The following is a 22,312-nucleotide window of genomic DNA, read 5'->3' on the forward strand; positions in this document are numbered from 1 at the left end:
CTTCAAGTGCTTGTCCATATATATTTATTTCATTCTACTCTTGACTTTTGGTGACTCGCAAGCAGTAACCTAAATTAAGGAGGGGAATGCTAAGAGTCTACTTAAAGACTACAGCGCCGCTCTGCTAAAAGCAGCAGTGGATATTGATGATTCCACTAGAGAAAAATGCTTAGTAAACGTGTGGACTGAACCCCAAGTAACTGCCCTGCAGATGCCTGAAATTGGTATGCTTTGCAAGGAAACTGAAGAAACTCTCTGGGCCCTAGTGGAGGGAGCCCTAATACGAGCTGGGGGATCTAAACTGTTTAGCTCATAACAATCCCTAATACATCTGACATCCATTTGGGTACTCTGATTCACTCAGCAAATGATACAAGTAGACCTGGAGAAACTCTAAAATTTTGGATCTTGACAAATAAAGGAATACAATCCTGCAAACATCTACAGAGTGCTGCCTGTTGTATTAATTTAGATGTAATATATGGAACCATGGTGTTAACCCGGTGACTGTCCAACATTAAACAGTGTTAAACAGGGTTAGTGTTGGTATACAGAGATGTCAGCCTGCTTAGTACCATGGCACAAACACTATTAAAAATCCTTTTAACCTTTTATTAAAATGATACAGAGAAGAAGGAAAAACAATTAAAGCATTTGAAGTATTAAGTAAGGCTTTCATTTTAACATTTTTTGTTCTCTTTCCCCCTTTAGCTGGAGTGTTTTAGAAGGAAAAATTACCCTTTTGTGAGTCTCTTAGATGGTATTAAAAGATGGGAATAAGTATCCTTTTTCTTTGGTATTAGGGAATAATTGGAATAAAAACCTTTTCCCACAACCTACAGAGGAGCCTCTTCTATGGCTCAGAGAGAACAGAAGTGATTCCGTCTTTTCGTGCAGCAGTCATGACAGGGATTGGCATAGTCTGACCTGTAGAGAATAAGACTCTCCAAAATCCAGAAACTGAAATTATTAGGTTCCATGACACAGAATACATCCCTCAGCCCCATATTTGGCCAGCAAAGAAAGTACTAGCAGCCAGACAATCTAAAGTTTAGATTATGTGACAAGCATAAACGGCCTCTAAAAACAGTACTAATCCTATTGTTCAAGAAATGGGGCAGTCTCTTGCTAGATCTATTTACAATTATCAAGAATGCAACAAATCCTTGGTTTTGTTCCAAAGCAAAGATTGTTATGAATTGAATCACAGATGCGTTCTTGTTAGACTGAAGCAAATATGATTTTTAAGGCTTTTCCACTGGTGGTCAGAAACATAGGTGCCAACTCTGTGGGTGCTCCAGATCTGTAGCATCCATGGAAAAAAATTAGTGGGTGCTTAGCACCACCAGCAGCCAGCTCCCTCCTCCCTCCCAGCGCCTCCTACCCGCTGCGATCAACTGTTCCAAGATGTGCAAGTGCTGGGGGCAAAGGGGAGGAGTGGGGACAGGACACGCTTGGGGGAGGGGGATCAGGGCAGGGGCACGGGAGGAGGTCAAGGGTGCAGGCTCCAGGCAGCTCCCGGAAACAGCGGCATGTCCCCTTCCAGCTCCTATGTGGAGGTGCGGCCAGGCAGCTCTGCACGCTGCCCCATCCTCAGGCGCCACCTCTGCAGCTCCTGGAAGCAGCAACATGTGCCCCCTTCAGCCTATGCGGAGGCGTAGCGCCAGCCAGGCAGCTCTGCGCACTGCCTCATCCACAGGTGTCACCCCTGCAGCTCCCATTGGCCACAGTTCCCAGCCAATGGGAGCTGTGGAGCTGGCACTTGGAACAGGGACAGTGTGCAGAGGCCCCTGGCTGACCCTACACATAGGAGCCAGGGGGGAAGACATGCTTCTGCTTCCAGGAGCCACGCAAGACCCCAACCCCGCTCCCCACTGGGAGCTTGAGAGCCAGATTAAAAGGTCTAACGGGCCAGATACGGCCCGTAGTTTGCCCACCCCTGGTTTACATGTTACTCTCTCCATTTGACATTTAGCTCTTATGGTCATCTTAGGAGGGCAGTTCAGTAGTCTTAAGTGGAACACCTTAGTCTACTTTCCTGGCGGTGTACTTCACATTACATTTCCACATGTGAGAATATGCAGGGGCTCCTGTCAAAGATGAAAGGTTACTTGCCAGTAAATGTAATTCTTTTTAATGGATTATCCCTACACTTTCACCCTAATTTCTTTTCTCTTCTGAATTATTCTTCTCCTCTAGTTCTGAGGTTTAGCAGATAGAACTGAGGCAGATGGGTCCATATAACCCTTTTATGGGTTTATCTCCAAATACTCCATGCTGAGAAACTGTACACTCAATATCCAAATAACTGTATTTACTAGCCAGTTCATTTTCAATGTTTGGGTCATAATTAAGGCTATGTTTTAGTCATGGACAGATCATGGGCAGTAAACAAAAATTCACAGCCTGTGACCTGTCCGTCACTTGTACTATATACCCCCAATTAAAACTTGGGCCGTGAGGCCACGTGTGCTGGGAGGGCAGGCCCAGGACCCCTGCTGGTTTGGGGGAGAGTTGGCGGTGCTGGTAGGCTCCCTATCTGGCTCCAAGTGTCCCTGCAGCTCCTAGGGGGAAGGGAAGGCCAGGAGGACTCTCCGCGCTGCCCCCGCCATGAGCTCCAGCTCCGCAGCTCCCATTGGCTGGGAACCGCAAACAAGGGGAGCTGTGAGCGTAGGGCCTGCAAGTGGGGGCAGTGCACAGAGGCCCCTGGCCCCTCCACCTAGGAGCTACAGGGACATGCTGGCCTCTTCCAGGGAACTCTCCCGCTCCAGGTAAGTACCACCCCACACCCCAACCCTGAGTCCCCTCCCACACCTAAGCTGCCCCAGAAGTCATGGCATCCATGCCTTTCATGATAGACATGAAGCCTTAGTCATAATCAATTAAGTTATGTGATTTTTATTTACTTTAACTATTGTTAAATCCATAATTGGAGGTTATACAACAGTGATCCCTAAACTCTGCAGTGCACCCCTTTAGGGGAGCATGGAGGAATGTTTGGGAGGGCGTGTGGCAGGGCCCGGGCCAGCCCCCCCTCCACCTCCAGCTCTGCTCTGGCCCCACCTCCAGCTGCGGTCCCAGCTGCTACTACAGCTCCTGGCCCCAGCCCCACCCCAGCTGCAGCTCTGGCCCTAGCCTTGGCCCCTGGCCCAGCTGCCAACCCTAACTGTGGCTCCGCCCCCAGCTGCAGCCCCTGCCTTGGGCCCTGGCTCCGGCCCAGCCCTGGCTCCGGCCCAGCCACGGCTCCAGCCCTGCTCCCCTTACACGTGTCTGTGCCCTCCTGGGAACCACAGCCCGCTCCCGCTCCCAGCTCCCAGGGCAGTGTGAAAAGTTTGGGGACCACTGTTATGGAAGGTAATGTCATATTTCAGAAAAATACTTTCTCCAAAACAAAAATTAAAAGAAATTTCAGTATTAAGAACGGAGTTACAAAACTCATATTTCAGCACTGTCTTCTGTATTATGGAGGACAGGGTATGGAAAGAGTAGTTATACAAACACCGTAACGGTTAAGTTCATAGTAATTTAACCAACATTAAAAGCATCCCTCAAAGCCTCTAGGGTCTCTCTTATGGATAAACAAATACAGAAAATTCTCAGATTAGGGGATGATGTTTTATCATCAGAACTATCTATAAATTTCTAAACTTCCTAAAAGGAGACAAAATAAAAAGTTGTCTGTGAATATGAAAGAACACCTTGATAGACCACATACTGTATACATATCAAAAATAAGATCTCAGTTCCAACTTTACAGCAGTATTCCAGCTAAAATAGCACATCTGAAAGAGGTGTGTTTCCTGAGAGTCCAAATCCACTGATGTAGCCAGGTCTTCAAAACAGAATTGGTCAACAGAAACACTTACTGTCTGAAAATCCAGAAAAAACTTTTCTTACAAGTTGGTCCTTTATCTTAGCAGAATATAAAATTGCTTCTTGATTCTCCTCTGGGAAAGCATCCTTAGCTGTATGCTCCTCAGGATAGGGGCACAGCTCCATGTGTAATATTAACAGGGATGAATAAAACTTGTGGAATTTGACATTTTAAGTCCCTTGAACTGTATTTTCAGGTTTCAGTAAAACTGTTTTCAGTTCGCAAACCAATGCCCCTTCTCCCCATTTTATAATTTTAAGCCATCTTTCCCACTGATTCTGTGATTTTTTTAAATGTAATCAAACTAAAGCTGAGCCTGGTTATATTAGGGATACAAGACCCCCTCCTAACCCAAAAAAATCTAAACTCTCACAAGTGTATTCATGTATTTATTTTTCCAGTATGAAGTCTCTTTCCACTTCTCCTGGTGTTTCACTTCTCTCTACCTCTCCCTATTAGACTTTCTCTGCACAGCTGCCAAAGAAGCAAACCCAATAGTGTCTGTCAAATTTTCAAATCCGTGACACTTGAGTGCAAAGTTCAGGAAAACAAGTTTGTCCATCCTCAATTTTCACTGTTGTAATGCAAGGGCGTAAGTCTTCCACCAGCTGTCCCAGTAATGATTTGGCCTTGCCAGTCCAGGAGAAATGTTTGGGAACTGTTGCTGCCATCATTAGAAGAGTTGAGCATCCAGAGTTGCCCTTTGCTCCCACAGGCAATAAGGGACAGGCGAGAAGTAACAGCACAAGAAGTGAGATGCGATTAGGGAAAACTCAAGGAAGCTAGCTTACTTTTGCTGTACAAGAGGGACTGTTCCCTCCTACTTCCCCACAATGAGCCTCATTTTGAAATTAGTTATCTCCCCCCTTTTCTGTTTCACAATATTGCCAGGCCCCTAACCTAATGAGGATTTAAGAAATAATAAATTTGGGGTTCTTTTGGCTTTTGAGTCATTAGGATTCACATTTTCAAGCTTTTCTCCATAGCATGAGCACTAGAATTATTTTCAAATGAAAGCTGAGATTCTCATGTAAACGCAAGGCTACAGGAACCAAGACTTAAGAATACTCCCAAATATCACTGAAGTTGGCAACATAGGTTTTGACACAATGTTTGAAACTGCTGGCTTATTTTTGAGAAGGGACTAACTTGGTAAAGCAAAAGATGGAAGAGCAATGGAAAAAGAAAGGTTGGGGCAATTAGCCCTGCTGAAAGAATTAAAAAAATCTTGCGTAATTGCAGAGCCAACAAGACACTTAGAACCATATGTGGTCTGGTTCAAAGCTAATGTCTTGGTGTTCACTTACCTCCCCTCCAAATAAATTTCAGTCTGTCATGGAGATGTTATAGATCACTTTGATCTCTTCAACAAAAGACATTTAAATCTACTAGCACTATCATCCATTCGTCTCTCACTGAGATGGCCATCTTGCTCAATAATTAGCTTACTACATGTGAAGAATTTTGTGCTCCTGTTTCATGAATTTTTACTTTTGTATTTAAGGACAGAATCACTTTAAGGATATACTTTAATTTTTATTGTATATATAATGAACTTCAACACTCAGCTTTTAGTATGTTGCATTTACTAGTTTTTGTGAAACACCTTTCACCAGCTCCAAATGTCTGTTTTTTCACTTGTTACTTCTTTAAAATTGTATTTAGTCTTTCTAGCCTAAATCCAGTCAATTAGACCTTCGTTTTCCTTTTCATTACTGAAATCCTGTATCTACTGCAATTATGGCATCAACCTATGGACTTTTAAACTTGAAAAAAAAACAAATACAGTAATATGTGAAATATCTTACTTCTTTATTTTTAAGGCCAGGAGGAACCATTAGTTCATATTATCTGGCCTCCTGCATATCATAGACCAAGGATTTCACTCACTCACCTCTATTGAAATCAGTAACTTGTGTGCGACTAAAGCATATCTTCCAGAACGGCATCCGTTCTTGATTTGAAGACATCAAAAAGTGGAGAATCCACCACTTTCCTTGGTAGTTTCTTGAAATGGTTAACCACCCTCACTGTTTAAAAAAATTGTGCCTTATTTCTAATTTGACTTTGGCTTCAGCTTGCAGCCATTGGTTCTTGTTATGGCTTTCTCCTCTAGACTGAAGAGCTCTTTAGCACTCAGTATTTTTCTCCCCATGAAGAGGAGAGTCAAGTCACCTGTTGATCTTTTTGACAAGCGATTCAGATAGAGCTCTTCAAGTCCCTCCCTGTAAGACTTTAAAATAAGGTTTGTGGCTATTTTCTGAGCAACGAACAGCAGAGGGGCTAACAGAGGGAGTTTGCCTGGGGAGAGCCCACTGAGGCTTACATCTTGCTGGCTTCTCTGAGTAGTTACTACAACTCCTGAGGAAGCTCACAGAAGGAAGGTAATATGGATGGGGAGTGTTCAGCTGTTGTGACCTGCACAGGATGTGCCATGTTTATCTTTCTTCCACAGGAGAGAAGCGACTTTGTCTGTACAAAGTGCAAGCTGGTCTCCATATTCGAAGAGAAGGTTGAAGGTCTGGAGCAACAGCTATCGACCCTGCGTTGCATAAGAGAAACTGAAGATTTCCTGGACAGACGTCAGCATATGCTTCTACAGACACAACATTCTGAAGATTTAGAGCAGGCTGCACTGCGGGGACAGGAGGACAGTGAAGAAATATGGCAGCATGTGACCTCCAAAAGAAGAAAGGGGAGCGTCCATGTATCAGCAATGCAGATACAGGTAAGTAACCGTTTTCATGTTCTCTCCACAGGTACTAATGCGGAGAGTGGACTAGATGATACATCTGAGGGAAGGGAACAGAAGGAGACTCCGCCGATTGGAAGGCATGAGATGCACTGTCCTAGGGTTGGGGGTTCCACGACCACTGCTCCCAAGAGAAGGAGGCAGGTGGTGGTGGTCGGGGACTCTCTCCTCAGGGGGACTGAGTCATCAATCTGCCGCCCTGACCGGGAAAACCGAGAAGTCTGCTGCTTGCCAGGAGCTAGGATTCACGATGTGATGGAGAGACTGCTGAGACTCATCAAGCCCTTCGATCGCTACCCCTTCCTGCTTCTCCACGTGGGCACCAATGATACTGCCAAGAATGACCTTGAGCGGATCACTGCAGACTATGTGGCTCTGGGAAGAAGGATAAAGGAGTTTGAGGTGCAAGTGTCTTCTCGTCCATCCTTCCCATGGAAGAAAAAGGCCTGGGTAGAGAGAGTCGAATCGTGGAAGTCAACGAATGGCGACGCAGGTGGTGTCGGAGAGAAGGCTTTGGATTCTTTGACCATGGGATGGTGTTCCAAGAAGGAGGAGTGCTAGGCAGAGACGGGCTCCACCTATCGAAGAAAGGGAAGAGCATCTTCGCAAGCAGGCTGGCTAACCTATTGAGGAGAGCTTTAAACTAGGTTCACCGGGGGAAGGAGACCAAAGCCCTGAGGTAAGTGGGATACCGGGAGGAAGCACGAGCAGGAGCGCGCAAGAGGGTAGGGATCCTGCCTCATACTGAGAAAGTGGGATGATCAGCGAGTTATCTCAAGTGCCTATACACAAATGCAAGAAGCCTGGGAAACAAGCAGGGAGAACTGGAAATCCTGGCACAGTCAAGGAATTATGATGTGATTGGAATAACAGAGACTTGGTGGGATAACTCACATGACTGGAGTACTGTCATGGATGGATATAAACTGTTCAGGAAGGACAGGCAGGGCAGAAAAGGTGGGGGAGTTGCACTGTATGTAAGAGAGCAGTATGACTGCTCAGAGCTCCGGTATGAAACTGCAGAAAAACCTGAGAGTCTCTGGATTAAGTTTAGAAGAGTGAGCAATAAGGGTGATGTCGTGGTGGGAGTCTGCTATAGACAACCAGATCAGGGGGATGAGGTGGACGAGGCTTTCTTCCGGCAACTAACGGAAGTTACTAGATCGCAGGCCCTGGTTCTCATGGGAGACTTCAATCACCCTGATATCTGCTGGGAGAGCAATACAGCAGTGCACAGACAATCCTGGAAGTTTTTGGAAAGGGTAGGGGACAATTTCCTGGTGCAAGTGCTGGAGGAACCATCTAGGGGCAGAGCTCTTCTTGACCTGCTGCTCACAAACCAGGAAGAATTAGTAGGGGAAGCAAAAATGGATGGAACCTGGGAGGCAGTGACCATGAGATGGTCGAGTTCAGGATCCTGACACAGGGAAGAAAGGAGAGCAGCAGAATACAGACCCTGGACTTCAGAAAAGCAGACTTTGACTCCCTCAGAAAACTGATGGGCAGGATCCCCTGGGAGGATAACACGAGGGGGAAAGGAGTCCAGGAGAGCTGGCTGTATTTTAAAGAATCCTTATTGAGGTTACAGGGACAAACCATCCCAAAGTGTAGAAAGAATAGTAAATATGGCAGGCGACCAGCTTGGCTTCACAGTGAAATCCTCGCTGATCTTAAACACAAAAAAGAAGCTTACAAGAAGTGGAAGATTGGACAAATGACCAGAGGACCAGAGAAGAGTATAAAAATATTGCTCAGGCATGCAGGAGTGAAATCAGGAAGGCCAAATCACACCTGGAGTTGCAGCTAGCAAGAGCTCTTAAGCGTAACAAGAAGGGTTTCTTCAGGTATGTTAGTAACAAGAAGAAAGTCAAGGAAAGTGTGGGCCCCTTACTGAACGAGGGAGGCAACCTAGTGACAGAGGATGTAGAAAAAGCTAATGTACTCAGTGCTTTTTTTCCCTCTGTCTTCACGAACAAGATCAGCTCCCAGAGTACTGCACTAGGCAACACAGCATGGGGAGGACGTGACCAGCCCTCTGTGGAGAAAGAAGTGGTTCGGGACTATTTAGACAAACTGGACGAGCACAAGTCCATGGGGCCAGATGTGCTGCATCCGAGAGTGCTAAAGGAGTTGGCAGATGTGATTGCAGAGCCATTGGCCATTGTCTTTGAAAACTCATGGAGATTGGGGAAAGTCCCACATGACTGGACAAAGGGAAGAAGGAGGATCCTGGGAACTACAGGCCAGTCAGCCTCACCTCAGTCCCTGGAAAAATCATGGAGCAGGTCCTCAAGGAGTCAATTCTGAAGCACTTAGAGGAGAGGAAAGTGATCAGGAACAGACAGCATGGATTCACCAAGGGCAAGTCATGCCTGACTAATCTAATTGCCTTCTATGACGAGATAACTGGCTCTGTGGATGAGGGGAAAGCAGTGGATGTTTAATTCCTTGACTTTAGCAAAGCTTTTGACACAGTCTCCCACAGTATTCTTCCCAACAAGTTAAAGAAGTATGGGCTGGATGAATGGACTATAAGGTGGATAGGAAGTTGGCTAGATTGTCAGGCTCAATGGGTAGTGATCAATGGCTCCACATCTAGTTGGCAGCCGGTATCAGGTGGAGTGCCCCAAGGGTTGGTCTTCGGGCCGGTTTTGTTCAGTATCTTCATAAATGATCTGGAGGATGGTGTGGATTGCACCCTCAGCAAGTTTGCAGATGACACTAAACTGGGAGGAGAGGTAGATACGCTGGAGGGTAGGGATAGGATACAGAGGGACTTAGACAAATTACAGGATTGGGCCAAAAGAAATCTGATGAGGTTCAACAAGGACAAGTGCAGAGTCCTGCACTTCGGACAGAAGAATCCCATGCACCGCTACAGACTAGGGACCGAATGGCTAGGCAGCAGTTCCACAGAAAAGGACCTAGGGTTTACAGTGGATGAGAAGCTGGATATGAGTCAACAGTGTGCCCTTGTTGCCAAGAAGGCCAATGGCATTTTGGGATGTATAAGTAGGGGTACTGCCAGCAGATTGAGGGACATGATTGTTCCCCTCTATTCAACATTGGTGAGGCCTCATCTGGAGTACTGTGTCCAGTTTTGGGCCCCACACTACAAGAAGGATGTGGAAAAACTGGAAAGAGTCCAGCGGAGGACAACAAAAATGATTAGGGGACTGGAACACATGACTTATGAGGAGAGGCTGAGGGAACTGGGATTGTTTAGTCTGCGGAAGAGAAGAATGAGGGGGGATTTGATAGCTGCCTTCAACTACCTGAAAGGGGGTTCCAAAGAGGATGGATCTAGACTGTTCTCAGTGGTAGCGGATGACAGAACAAGGAGTAATGGTCTCAAGTTGCAGTGGGGGAGGTTTAGGTTGGATATTAGAAAAAATTTTCACTAGGAGGGTGGTGAAACACTGGAATGCATTACCTAGGGAGGTGGTGGAATCTCCTTCCTTAGATATTTTTAAGGTCAGGCTTGACAAAGCCCTGGCTGGAATGATTTAGTTGGGGATTGGTCCTGCTTTGAGCAGGGGGGTTGGATTAGATGACCTCCTGAAGTCCCTTCCAACCCTGATATTCTATGATTCTGCAGTCTCTCCAATTTTTCATCATCCTTTAAAAAATGTTGACACCAGAATGCTACATAATATTCCAGTATTGGTCTCACCAATCCCATAGGCAGAGATAAAAAAAATCACCACTCTCTTTCTCCTTACTACTCCCCTGTTTATACAGAACTCAAACTTCACATCCCCAGTGGTTCCAAGGGTGGAAAGCCTTGATGTTTCTCACTAGCTATTCCGGGTGAGTGAGTATTTGTATTAGAGCTAGAGGACTGTGTTACATGATTGTATTCACAGGCAAGGGAAAGAAAAACTGACACAGGAAATGGGCTAACTGTCCCCTTTATAGGAACCAGCCTCGTTCTTGATAAATAAAGCCATAACTTGTGTAAGCATTATTAGCGTAGATGAGAAAAGAGAACTACAAAACAAAAATAGCAATAAGTAATTTCCCTTTTTATTTTGCATTTCATTTGATTTCTAATGGAACTTAGTTTTCATGACTACTGTAACAGTCTTTAAAAGTAAACTTTAAAATGCAAAAAGCAAAACAAAGTTAACAGTAAAAGGAAAAATATTTTGAAAAGTAGGTGGTTTTAAACGTAATATGACAAAAATCAGATATGAGAAAAAAATCAGAACTCTACTAGACCAGTGCAAAAAACAAATGACACAATTTTAAAACACCATAAGGCTGCACAATAGAATAGATTTTTACAAATTCTAAATATATTGGTGATTAGTGCTTCAAGAGCCTTAAAATGGCAGCAATAGGATTTTCAATCTGAATCTCAAATTCAGTTGTAATTCAATGCAACTGAATTGGCAGAGGGATAGAATAACTTGGAAGGGACAATTAGATGAGAAGCAGAATTTTAAATAGATTGTAAGTACTGGATAAAAGTGGCTGACTGCTTAATAAGGAGAGTTACGACCATGGGAATTTAGTAATACTTTAGTAATAATTTAGAAAAAGAGTTTGATTTACAATAAACAGTGATACATTTTAAAATTAATATATGGTAAAACCATCATGAACACAACAGTTGGATTGAGAAATCTACATTTAAGGTTGAAAGTTCAACCTTAACTCAGCTCTGTTGTGCTTATGCCTTAAAACATGGTCTCTTTATATTATAAAGGATTTGTGAAATACAACATCTAAAATAAACTGAAGGTTTTATGTAACCTGACCTACAATAAGTACTTACAGTCTTCCAATTTTGGCTTTATTTTGATAGCTACTGAACACGTCACATTTGAAGACAATCTGTTTAATAGTTTTAAATATTTTAAACCACACTAACTTTGAATTAGTTTAAAAGACTACTTGTAAAAAATTTTAAGCTTGATAACTAAGCTTTAAAACACTAAGCTAATTTTGTTAAAAAATTTAACTTGCCATGAACTCTAAGACACCTGGCACCTTTAAGTTAGCATTTCATAGCTAAAGCAATTTCAGAAGTAGCTCCAGATTACCTGGAGGTGGTCTGCAGATCACCAATTGACTACAGACCACAATTTTAAAGCACTCGTTTGGTTAGAGGCATGCAAAGTGCCTGCATTTTGAGGGTTAAAAAGAAGTGTGTCCTAAAATCCAATGGAGTGCTTTGAAAATTTTACACAAGGGGTCTCAGTGACTAGAGAGGGGAAAAAAATAGAAAATACCATATACATAAATGTCTCAATTTTTCTGGAAATCAGAAGTCTTAAGTGAATAAACAGGAATTTTAGGGAAGTTCTTCTGAGTGGAATTTTCTGGGAAAATGGATGGTCTTATTGTTAAGGCACCATAGTGGGAGTTAGGAGATCAGGGTTCAAAGCCCAGCTCTGACATAGACTTACAGTGTGACACTGGCCAAATCACTTAATCTCTATCTCGGTCACCATCTATAAAATGGGGGTAATGCTACCTTTCTAACCCGTGGCGGTGGGGAAAGCATAAATTCATTAATGTTTGGGAGTGACTCAGATATTATGGTGATGGGGGGACCATATGTATTTAGATTGATAGACCCACCTCAACAGGGCCTGTCTTTAGCAAGCAAATCATAGAGTGTTGTGCAGAAATCATTCTATGAAGAGGAGTAACCGCTTCCCTTCTAATTGGATTGTCATCTTTATTGTGTCCCCTTCTATCACTACCCTTATTTTCAACCTGTTCTTAGATGGTAAGCTCCTTGGTGTTGGGACAGCAACTCCTTATGCTATTGCACGGGGCCTATCAAAATAGAAACACTGATCCTGATTGCGGCATTGGATGCTATTATGTAAATGTAATATAACTGAAGGGGGTGGGGGTTAAAAAATTAACACCAGGCTACTGCAGATGACAACTTGCTTCCTAAATAATAAAGAAGACACTAAGGTCAAGCAATACAGTCATTTATTTATTGACTGAAACAAACAAAAGTATCCCCAGATATAATGGCCACCACTTCAGCAATACAAATAAATGTTACTGAACAGGGAACATTTCTTTCTCACCTTCCAACCCCCCACAAACAATAATAGAAATACTAGAGTTCCAGAAGAGGATAAAGAGAAAACTATCAAAGGCGCTTATAATGAGCTGGAGAGGTGTAATGTATAGGTACTAAAGATCATTAGCTAATTTACCACCACCACAAGCCCCTCAAAAATACTTTAATTGTTCCATCTCCACCACATACCAAGTATAGTGCTGTTTAACAGCAATTGCAGTACATTTACAACTGTTGTCTGCTGAAGCAGAACAGCAATTACTATTTTATGTTAAATTTGGGGCTGTAGATAGAAACAAGAGTCCCATGTAATAGGCTGCTGAAATTAAAAACTCCTGTATTAGATGGGGGTGAGAGGGCAGGGAGAGAGGAAGCAAAGCTACTCCTGCATGCCTTTCAGTTACTGTACATTTGCTTCAATCAAGCAATTCATTCTGTTTTGGTATCTCACTGTATGTTATACTGGTACAGTAATACACAGCTGTGATAGTAAATACGAATACACTGGTTCATATTGAGAAGTCCATTAATATGTGGACCATTGAAAATCTTGACCTGTTACTCATATGTGGACATTTAAATATGTTTATTAGAGACCAGCAAAAAGCGTCAAACGTAGTGCATGCAGAACACAATAGCTGCTAAACCATTTAGTCTTCCACACAATAGTTAAAAAATGAGTCAGGCATTCCTCAAATTTAGAGAAAACATTAGGAGGCTGTAGATTTGCAGGCAAGGAGACCTTTTATTTTAATCCATTAATAGAACCCAGAATAGTCAGCAGGTGGCCACATCTATCCATGTTTCATTAAAATCACATAAACCCTAAGTACAAAAGCACCACTGATTATTGCTCTAGAAAAACTGCATGAAAAATTCAAATACACACAGTAAAAACCATCACCATATGCACAAGACTTAATTTCTTAAAGCAAGTGTATGGAATGCTGATCCAATTTGACACACACCTTCCAATGCTAAGTTGATATTTATATTACTTGGCAGCAATGGGAATTTCTAAGAGCATGGTTATGAGAAGGGATATGTTCCTATACAGTTTAATATGTCAACTATCATCGTCCTAAAAAAATTAGCATTTACAAAATACTTGATAAAAATATCTTTTAAAAGTTGTCCAAGAGGTACATAAAATCAACCCAAAATTTTCATGACAATTCATTCGCTCTTGTCACCTACAGATTCAGTTCTCTGTGCCTGCGAAGGGGAAGGGGAAAAAAACAAAAAAACAACAATTACTATAAAAAGTTACTGCTCCACACATAAAAAAAGCCCCCACACTAGCACCTTCTCCTTTGATGCATTATTTGCAATGGCTCAATTTCAAACTATTTTAGTATTATGTTTACAGACACAACAGGTACACACACACTTGTCTTCATTTATTGATCCCTGCTTTTCAAAAGCCATAGAAGCCTTACCTGCCAGCTTCCATTGTTCATAATGAAAAGCACCACACTACTATCTGTTTCTATTCACTGCACACATGCAGAATGCTCTACCGTACCCTTAACTTTCACTGTTTCAATCTGCCCTTTTACTGACAGTGTGCTGGGTGGGGCACCTCTGGATGTTGAAACACTAACAGTTGAGCGAGAGATGCGAATCTGCAATAACATTATGGGCAATAAAAAGAAACATTATGAACATGCTATCAATGGCTGAAAGATTGAATAATTTTTAAAAAAATACTGCTTCAATCAGTGGGAGGTCTGTGTGGAAAGTACCTCTTCAGCTTTATTTTCACCATTTTCAGATGGTGTAGTACCTTCCTTTGCAGCTTCTTGCTTTTCATCCTTCTTCCCTTTAGCACCTTTGTTAGCCTTTGTTCCAGGTTCCTTCTGATAGAAGATCAAAAACATGGATAAAGTGTGCATTAGAAGATGTTGGATACTTGTTATGAACTATGTCTATGAACTATCTACTTTATGAGTAAGTTGTGTGTGACAAATTAGTACAAAATGTCAGCTACCTCTGTAAAGTGGATCTGGAATGCTTTTACCCACAAGTGCCCAAGCTGAGTGTTCTAAAACTCTCCTACAACTGCTGCCATCACTAGCAAAATTTAACTGAAACTCTATTGTGTCTCTTAACTTTCAGGGATTTAAAAAATTATTACACTAGTAGAATAAGAAAACAGTCCATACACTATACAAAAACAAACCAGGATGGACATAAATATCAGAACAAGTACCATCTGTTAAAGTCTTATACAGTCAAGCACATTAACTGGACCAGAACAACAGATGATGTGATGGCACAGCACTTTTGAATTCAATGGAAATGCACCAACTTACACTGGCTGAGCAACTAGTCCCCCCAATGTCTTAAGGATATCAGGCTGATTTAGTAACATCCTTATTATATCAGAGAAGAAAAATTAAGTAATTTTTGCTATTTTAGGCTTGCATGTTTCTCTTTGGAAAGAACACCCCAGATGTTAATGAACGAATATTCTAGAATTGTCACACAGGGAATTTCACCAGTCAGCAGTAACAGAAAGGCAAGAAGCTATGAACAGGAACCCAGTTGGGGGTGGGGGGAAAGTTACATTTTCATTTGGAGGTTTACATAGAAGAACAATGGGCAGAACAATGTTGTTAGATAGCAGAACAATGGGCTAAGACCTATTATTTTTGTATCTGTTCTACCGCTCCATGTGTTCTAGACCCACTTAAGAGTACCTGTTGAGACCTGCAATGCCAGCAGAGGCCTATGCTTAGCTACCCAATTTTGTAAAGTCTTTATGGGGTTACAAAGGTAAGGTTGAGGATTTGGCATTGGGTATTGAGATTAATCCTGACAGACATTTAGAAGGAGATGTTCCATGCTCCCCACTTCTCTACTCCTCCCTCCCCCCACAAAAAAGAAAGAGTCAACTATTACTGTCCAATAGTATATTAAGATCAAGCTTCCTTCCATTTATCTACATAGAAACTACTTTCTGAGTTTTAATCCTTTAGCAAGAATGTATACATTCTAGGTAAGTCTTCACAGTTGACAGGGACAGTTAAATATTTGAGTCTGTAAAACTGCTATATGTTAGCTTTGAACACTAAAAATTACCATATCTGAAATTACTTACAACATAATGTTAATCAGAAATTTCTTATTAGTTGATCAAAAGTATAAGCTTGCTCATTTTGTGTAAGACTTGCTCAACTGTATCTAGACCAAATTTAATCCTGTGCTTAAATGTAATCAAATTATAGTTTGAGTAAACAGGTGGTTGTTTAAAAAAAACAAAACAGCATATTAAATTAGTTCTTATCAAAGAATCAAGTCCTGGAAATATGCCTCAAATATGTCCTCTTTTGTTAAGGACACATATTGAAGCTACATTTTCATTACTTGTACTGAAAAAGATAAAACCTACCACATTCCCTTCTTTAATAAGCTCCTCCCTCCTCCTTTTTTATATAAACCTGTTTCCCCCAAACTATAAATCACTTTTTGAGAGAACATGATAATCTTAACATTATTTAGTCAGTAATATCAGATATGATAGGTTTACACCCAAAATGTGCCAAGTCACAGAATTAGAAACTCATATACTGGAACTTAAGATTCTAATATTTGTCAATCAGAAATATACACTGGGGAGGGCTAAAACAGTTTCCCCCCCAACATGCTTTTTCTGGTACAACAATTGTTCTTATTTTGCATCTTCCTTGGGCCCCACTAAATCTGTTTCCTGAAGAACCTTTCTAGAACTTCTCTTAATAGTGTCAAACTACTAACTTATGTATGTACCATAGAATTTTTATTTTGACTGTATTTGGCCTAGAAAGTCAACACCACCTCATTTAGCCATATCTTTAATTCTACCTTTATTTATAATCAGCATCCTTGGCAATAGCTGCATTTTCATAAGAAAAATATGTATAAGACAAGAGCGTCTCACTAGTGGGTGGAGTACTGTCCATTTAGTCAAGCAGGGAGGGCAATGCTGAATAAACTGACACACTAGTGTGGGAACTGCTAGGTCCCAGGTTGGTAGTGGAGCCACCTTGACCAACCCTGCAAGTCCAGGAAAGGTGGGCGCCATCTCTGGGGAAGGAAAAGATGTTGCTACAGTGAATAGCTCTGTTTAGGAAGCAAGAGTATGCGGCTGACAGAGTATGCATTGCAGGCAGACAGCAATACATTTAAATTAGGACAGAAGTGTGTGTGTCTTTGTTTTGCTTTTAAAGATAAAACATGAAAAAATGTTGATGCTTCAGAAGTTGTCCATGCACATTTGAAACAGAATGAAATATGCAATGCAAAAACAAAAATACATGATTATTTGATTACAGTGATTTAAATTACAGGAATTTTACCTTTGTGGTTTTCCTTGGTTTGGGTTCAGGTTTTGGTGGAGCAGGTTTCTATAAAACATTTCCAGTTACACAATATATTAGATAATTCACCACTAGCCTCTCACCCAGACATTTCCCTTACTTCCTACTATGCGCCTCTTAAAAGACCAGAAAAGTTTCATGTTCAGATATACCTCAACTGACACCATAGACTAAGTTAGCCTGTATCTACTGGCTCACCATATGCAGGAGTGAAAGTAATTTTGGAATCATTTTAAGAGTTTAACAGTGAGTTCGGGGTGAACCATTAACAGAACTCACCCTCCCCTTTAGCCTATCTAATGTGACATTGCTAGAAGGTTCTTCCTCCTCTATTCCTCCTGAAGTGGGCTATTTATTAATTATTATTGTTTTTAATATATGAACACACATATATTAAGCAAATTTACTGGGAAGAAAAAGGGAGATTCCCCCCTCCTACTTGTCCTTCTACCCATATCTAACAAAGAAAAATAACCAAAAAGTATCAAATCCAGCCCTGTTACAGTGGCCCCCCGTCTTTCACAGAGGAAGTTGCATCTTCACAACTAGGATCTGTTGACTTATCAGGAGATAGAGCTTCCAGAAGTGCCAAGTCACATTTTGTATGCAACAGGCATACCAGTGAAAGAAAAGAACACAGTTCTTTTTAGGAATTAATATAAACATCCTTCCCTCCAGAGAGCTTTAATGGTCTTCAGGAATAAATGAATCCAACAAAATATGACATCCTGTTTGCTTGGCATGAGAAAGCATGTGCCTAGGAAGGTATACAGCAACAGCTCTTTAGGAATACTTACAGCTGACAATCTTGCCGATCGTCTTGTGGGCTATAAAAAGGGGGAAAAAAATGTTTGTAGGCTTTCAGCAGATCATAGTCAAACCAAGGCAAAATATGTTACTCATTCATTTGATGATAACTTAAAATATACCATTAGGACAACAAAAGTCCTTACTTCCAAATACACATAAAGGGTGCCTCCTCCACTGGATTTTTTGAGTTTTAAAGAGACATAGTGAACTTCAAATCCAGTTGCTTACACACACACAAAGTTCAGAAGTTTCAGTGACTACAAATATTGACAGATTTGGGAGCAAGTGCAGTTTTATAACAACAGTGACCTATTTTATAAGTGTTTATCTCACCCTTAATGCTGTGTGAAAGGCCTATGCAAATAGGAGAGACCAACTGTCTACACAGTGGAAACAGTGAAACTGATTCTACAGAGGACTGTCAAAAGCACAAAGCAAGTGAACTGAAAATATTGAGGAGAACAGTGTTTCTTTAATCTCTTAGCTGTTACTTTTAACACTGTAAAAAGAATTTCTGACAGAAATGCAAGTTAAGTTGATGGTGTCCCTTAGTACACTGCTGATATTTAAAAGAAGTAAATTAAGGACCAGTCCTGCAGCTGATACCATGTGGTTACAGGAGACCACCTGCACAGAGCCAGTTGCAGGAGCAGAGAGTAAGCATTTGACTGTTTTTCCACTTAAAGAAAATTATTAAGGGAAAAATAAAAGATGTGAACTCCTCTCCCCCACCCACAAATAAAATTAAATGTCTCTACTTTTTTTCATAAGTCAAGTGTGGAAGATGAGAAAACTTGTTTTTAAATAATATTTCCCAGACTATCTTGTTCTCCACTCCCAGGCCCCTGAATTCATTAAAACAACAGATGAGTTCATGAAGCTGGTTACAGAACATGACTAAAGAGCTCATGTATATTAAAAACTGGAATTGTGTTGTAACAGGGTCAAGACAAAACCATGTAACTAGTCCCTGACTCAGCTCTATTTGTACTGTTTTTATTTGGTCAAGGCTTTGTCTTGGTTAAAAGAAAAACAGATAAAATTTGGTCTATGCTACAATTTTGGAACCATGTTTATATTCAGATGTCCCTTACCTGATTTGTAACCCATCCCCCAACAAAACAGAACCTAAAGATGAACTGAAAGGCTTTAAAGAAAAAAAACCAACCCACCAACAATATATAAAAAATACATTTCAAAGGTGACCTGAAAAACCTGTGTCAAAGGTTCTGCATTTCTCCTGCAACAGATGAGGCCATCAACACCGGAGGAGTACAGTCAGCGGTGTTCCGTGTAATGATTTTACTGTCCCTTACTAGTAAATACCTACAGGGTAAATAAAATCTTGAACACGGGTCTTGGCAGGAGGAAGGTTTTGTCCAAGAAAAAAAAACAAAACAAAACTGATTTTTAGCTTCTAGTATTTATACATCTTTCTAAAATCTATACGTCTCTTCTCTTAGTGATTTGGGATATCTATTTGTTGAGCACTATCAGTTTTCCCAGCACCACTGTTAAACAGTTTAAAAAGACAGCATTTCCATTAGTTTGTAAGTACAGAATTGTAGATCCCCTGTACCCCAAGTCCCAACTTAAATCTACATTTACATCCCCTGGTTCTCCAGAAAGCATTTGAACAATAGAAGGTACAGATAAGACAGCGCTCATCTAAATCACAATGATTTATTTTTTAAATATATAAAGAGGCTACAACGGCTTTGGTCATGTAGTAGAAGGTTTTACTCACTGATCTGCTTCACATAAGGGTTTGCACTAACATCAGGAGCACAGTGAGTTAAACACAATTCTTTAAAAATCCCTGAGTGGAGAGGGTAGGTTATTTAATTCTCTTGTCCCATTTTGCCTAGAAGCTCTGCTATCTGATTGCACCTCAGTCCTTATAGGTAACAGAAGTTACATACAGAGAGCTATAATGCCCTTGTGAACAAAGTCATCATATCTATTCTTGACTCCATGTCCACGATGGGTGTTCTTGTGTTTGAGAGAGAACAGGCTCTTTTGAAACAGTTTAGAAACCTTGCAGGCATCTGCAAGCTCCTAGTTAGAAGCTAGAAATGTTCATTCTTTATACTGGTAACCAATGGACATCAGTGATGTCTGTCAAATCTTTGGAGGCAAAGGGGGGGAACCTTAGGACTGCCCTCCTTCAAAATTATTTTATTTTGAGGAAACAGTATTTCAACATGTATACAGGAGAAGAATCTGTATTGTTTTACAGAAAGTAAGTCACATTAAAAGTTTAATACTTGCCTAAGGTATTCTTTTTAACCTGCCTTTGTAATAATAATATTTTATAAGATATAATAGAAACTACATAAAACTCTCAACTCTACTGATTTGTGCCATCATATGCTTCTTTTCTTGATCTTCTAGGAAATGTCACAGGAAGACATTGCTACTAATAATCCAAATACCAAGACACCCTTTTCCAAAGAGCTCATTTATTCCTTCAAGGAGTTATGATTTAATATTGCTATTGTTTTGCCCCTTCCACTGCACCATTTTTTTCCTAAATGACTGAGCCTCAAGTCAGCTTCCTTGTCTTGGCTCACTAATTTTTACATTTTCCAGAGACCTATAATTTATGTTCTTATTCATGTTTTCAGTTCAAATGTGCCCTTTGGAGAATGTTCATAACTTTAAAAAGAGGAAATTCACTGTTAATTCACCTGAATGTTCATTCAGTTTTTGAAATCAAAGCAGTGAACTTCCTTACTGGATTTAAAAAGAAGTGGGGGGTGGGGTGCAAGCTAAATTCCCATGGCACTAGGATTCAGGATCCTTCCCCATCAACTAACGTGCTACTGGAAAATGCCTAATATAGCAATGCATCCTCTGATTCTTCAGTACCAAAGGATTAAATTTTACCAAGTAAACCAAATCTGTGGTACATTTGCAGTTTTAACACCAGTATCATAATTCCCATAAAAACCCCTCATCATAAGTGGTTCTCTATGAAGCAACAAATACTATTTAGTCTTATAAAACTGGGAATCTCCAATTTAATAATATAAAACCACAATAGATAAAAAACAGGAGTTATACTTGCCTCTTGTTTAGTTATTTTTGCTGCATCCTTGCCCTCAGCACCCTCTGGAGACTGAAGAGAAAATATTGATTAAAGTCAGCTATTTTATTATGCATCTATAAAAAAAAAGCATTGGGGTTATGACATGGATTAAAATAAAGTTACCTGTCTATATGCCACAATAACTGAATTCCCCTTGAAAAGAGATGTTTGTCAGACTTACAAGTTAAGGCTTGCGAACCAAACACTATCAAGTAAAATCATTCTAGATGTCTCAAGGAAGAAACACAGGACCGATTACCAGCAAAAAGCTGGGACTACTACAGAGCAGCACATCAGGTAGGTAACACCTTGCATTACACAGTGACCATCCCAGCCAATTAACAAAAAACATCCACAGGTTCCAATGGGAGTACCAGCTAGTCAACAATTGGTAGCACAATGGTTTGAAGTGAAGCCCTGAGGTTTGCTCTAACAGGGATTTTGAGAACCCCTGGGAAATTTAACTCTCCTCCTCCCACACATATACTCCACTAGTAATTAAGCAATATCAAGCCACAAAACACAAATATATTGAAATGAGTTGAAAAAGTTAAATTCAGTTTTCTTATGCCTCAGATTCAGCTTTCATTATTGTTTAACCTCCCTCATAGCCTCCATCAAAATAGTTCAAGTCAAGTTTGCTCCTGCTTACTCTTACCTGTGTCATCTAAAAAGTACAGAAGGGCTTAGTCGATTTAATTATCATCCCAATTACAGTTAAATCAGGCCTCTGTTATGTCAATTATTAACTATTATGTTTATGGGCCTACACAACAACACTTCAGGACAGGGACTCTCTCATCTTCAAAGTGTGAAGTGCCTACAATCTAAAGAGATAATCTAATGAAAAGTGACTAACAGTATTTTCAGTCAGAAAGGAAGAGGTCTATGGAAGGGGAAGACAACACAGCTTTGAGGAGAGCATTTTTTTAAAAAAAATAAGAGCAGATGGTTCAGTTTTACATATTTTTTTCTTTGTGTTTTCTGATCAGGTACAAGAGCAGGAGTAGATAAGAATGTAGTGGAGATCAGCAGTGGAAAGGTAACCAAAATAAACTGATTTTGAGAAGGGATTTGAGAGAGTAGAACAATGTTGCTCGGAGCACAGAAGAAAACAGGCTAATTTGCTACACAGAGTGTCATAAATATAAAGGGAACGGTAAACACCTTTAAAATCCCTCCTGGCCAGAGGAAAAGCCCTTTCACCTGTAAAGGTTTAAGAAGCTAGGATAACCTCACTGGCACCTGACCAAAATGACCAATGAGGAGACAAGATATTTTCAAAGCTGGAGGGGGGGAGAAACAAAGGCCTTCTCTGGCTGTGTGATGCTTTTGACAGGGAACAGAAAAGGAATGGAGTCTTAGAACTTAG

The 22,312-nt window shown here is 40.9% G+C and overlaps 1 protein-coding gene across 4 annotated transcripts in view; it reads right to left on the minus strand.

Moving 5' to 3' along the window:
- Positions 1-12,564: 12,564 nt before the first annotated feature.
- HMGN3 (high mobility group nucleosomal binding domain 3) overlaps positions 12,565-22,312 on the minus strand; it is a 29,844-nt gene continuing 20,096 nt past the window's right edge. Inside the window, exons 2-7 of one of the 4 annotated variants that reach the window (XM_084624077.1) lie at positions 20,920-20,970; positions 17,837-17,866; positions 17,019-17,066; positions 14,424-14,537; positions 14,204-14,303; positions 12,565-13,893 (exon numbers count right to left, since the gene is read on the minus strand). In XM_084624077.1, coding sequence (XP_084480203.1) covers positions 13,880-13,893; positions 14,204-14,303; positions 14,424-14,537; positions 17,019-17,066; positions 17,837-17,866; positions 20,920-20,970 — 357 coding nt within the window. In that variant the 3' untranslated portion in view covers positions 12,565-13,879. The other 3 variants (XM_084624078.1, XM_084624079.1, XM_084624076.1) reach the window with 3 other exon arrangements.

Source organism: Lepidochelys olivacea, assembly GCF_965140295.1.
Source record: "Lepidochelys olivacea isolate rLepOli2 genome assembly, chromosome: 3".
NCBI classification, from domain to species: domain Eukaryota; kingdom Metazoa; phylum Chordata; order Testudines; family Cheloniidae; genus Lepidochelys; species Lepidochelys olivacea.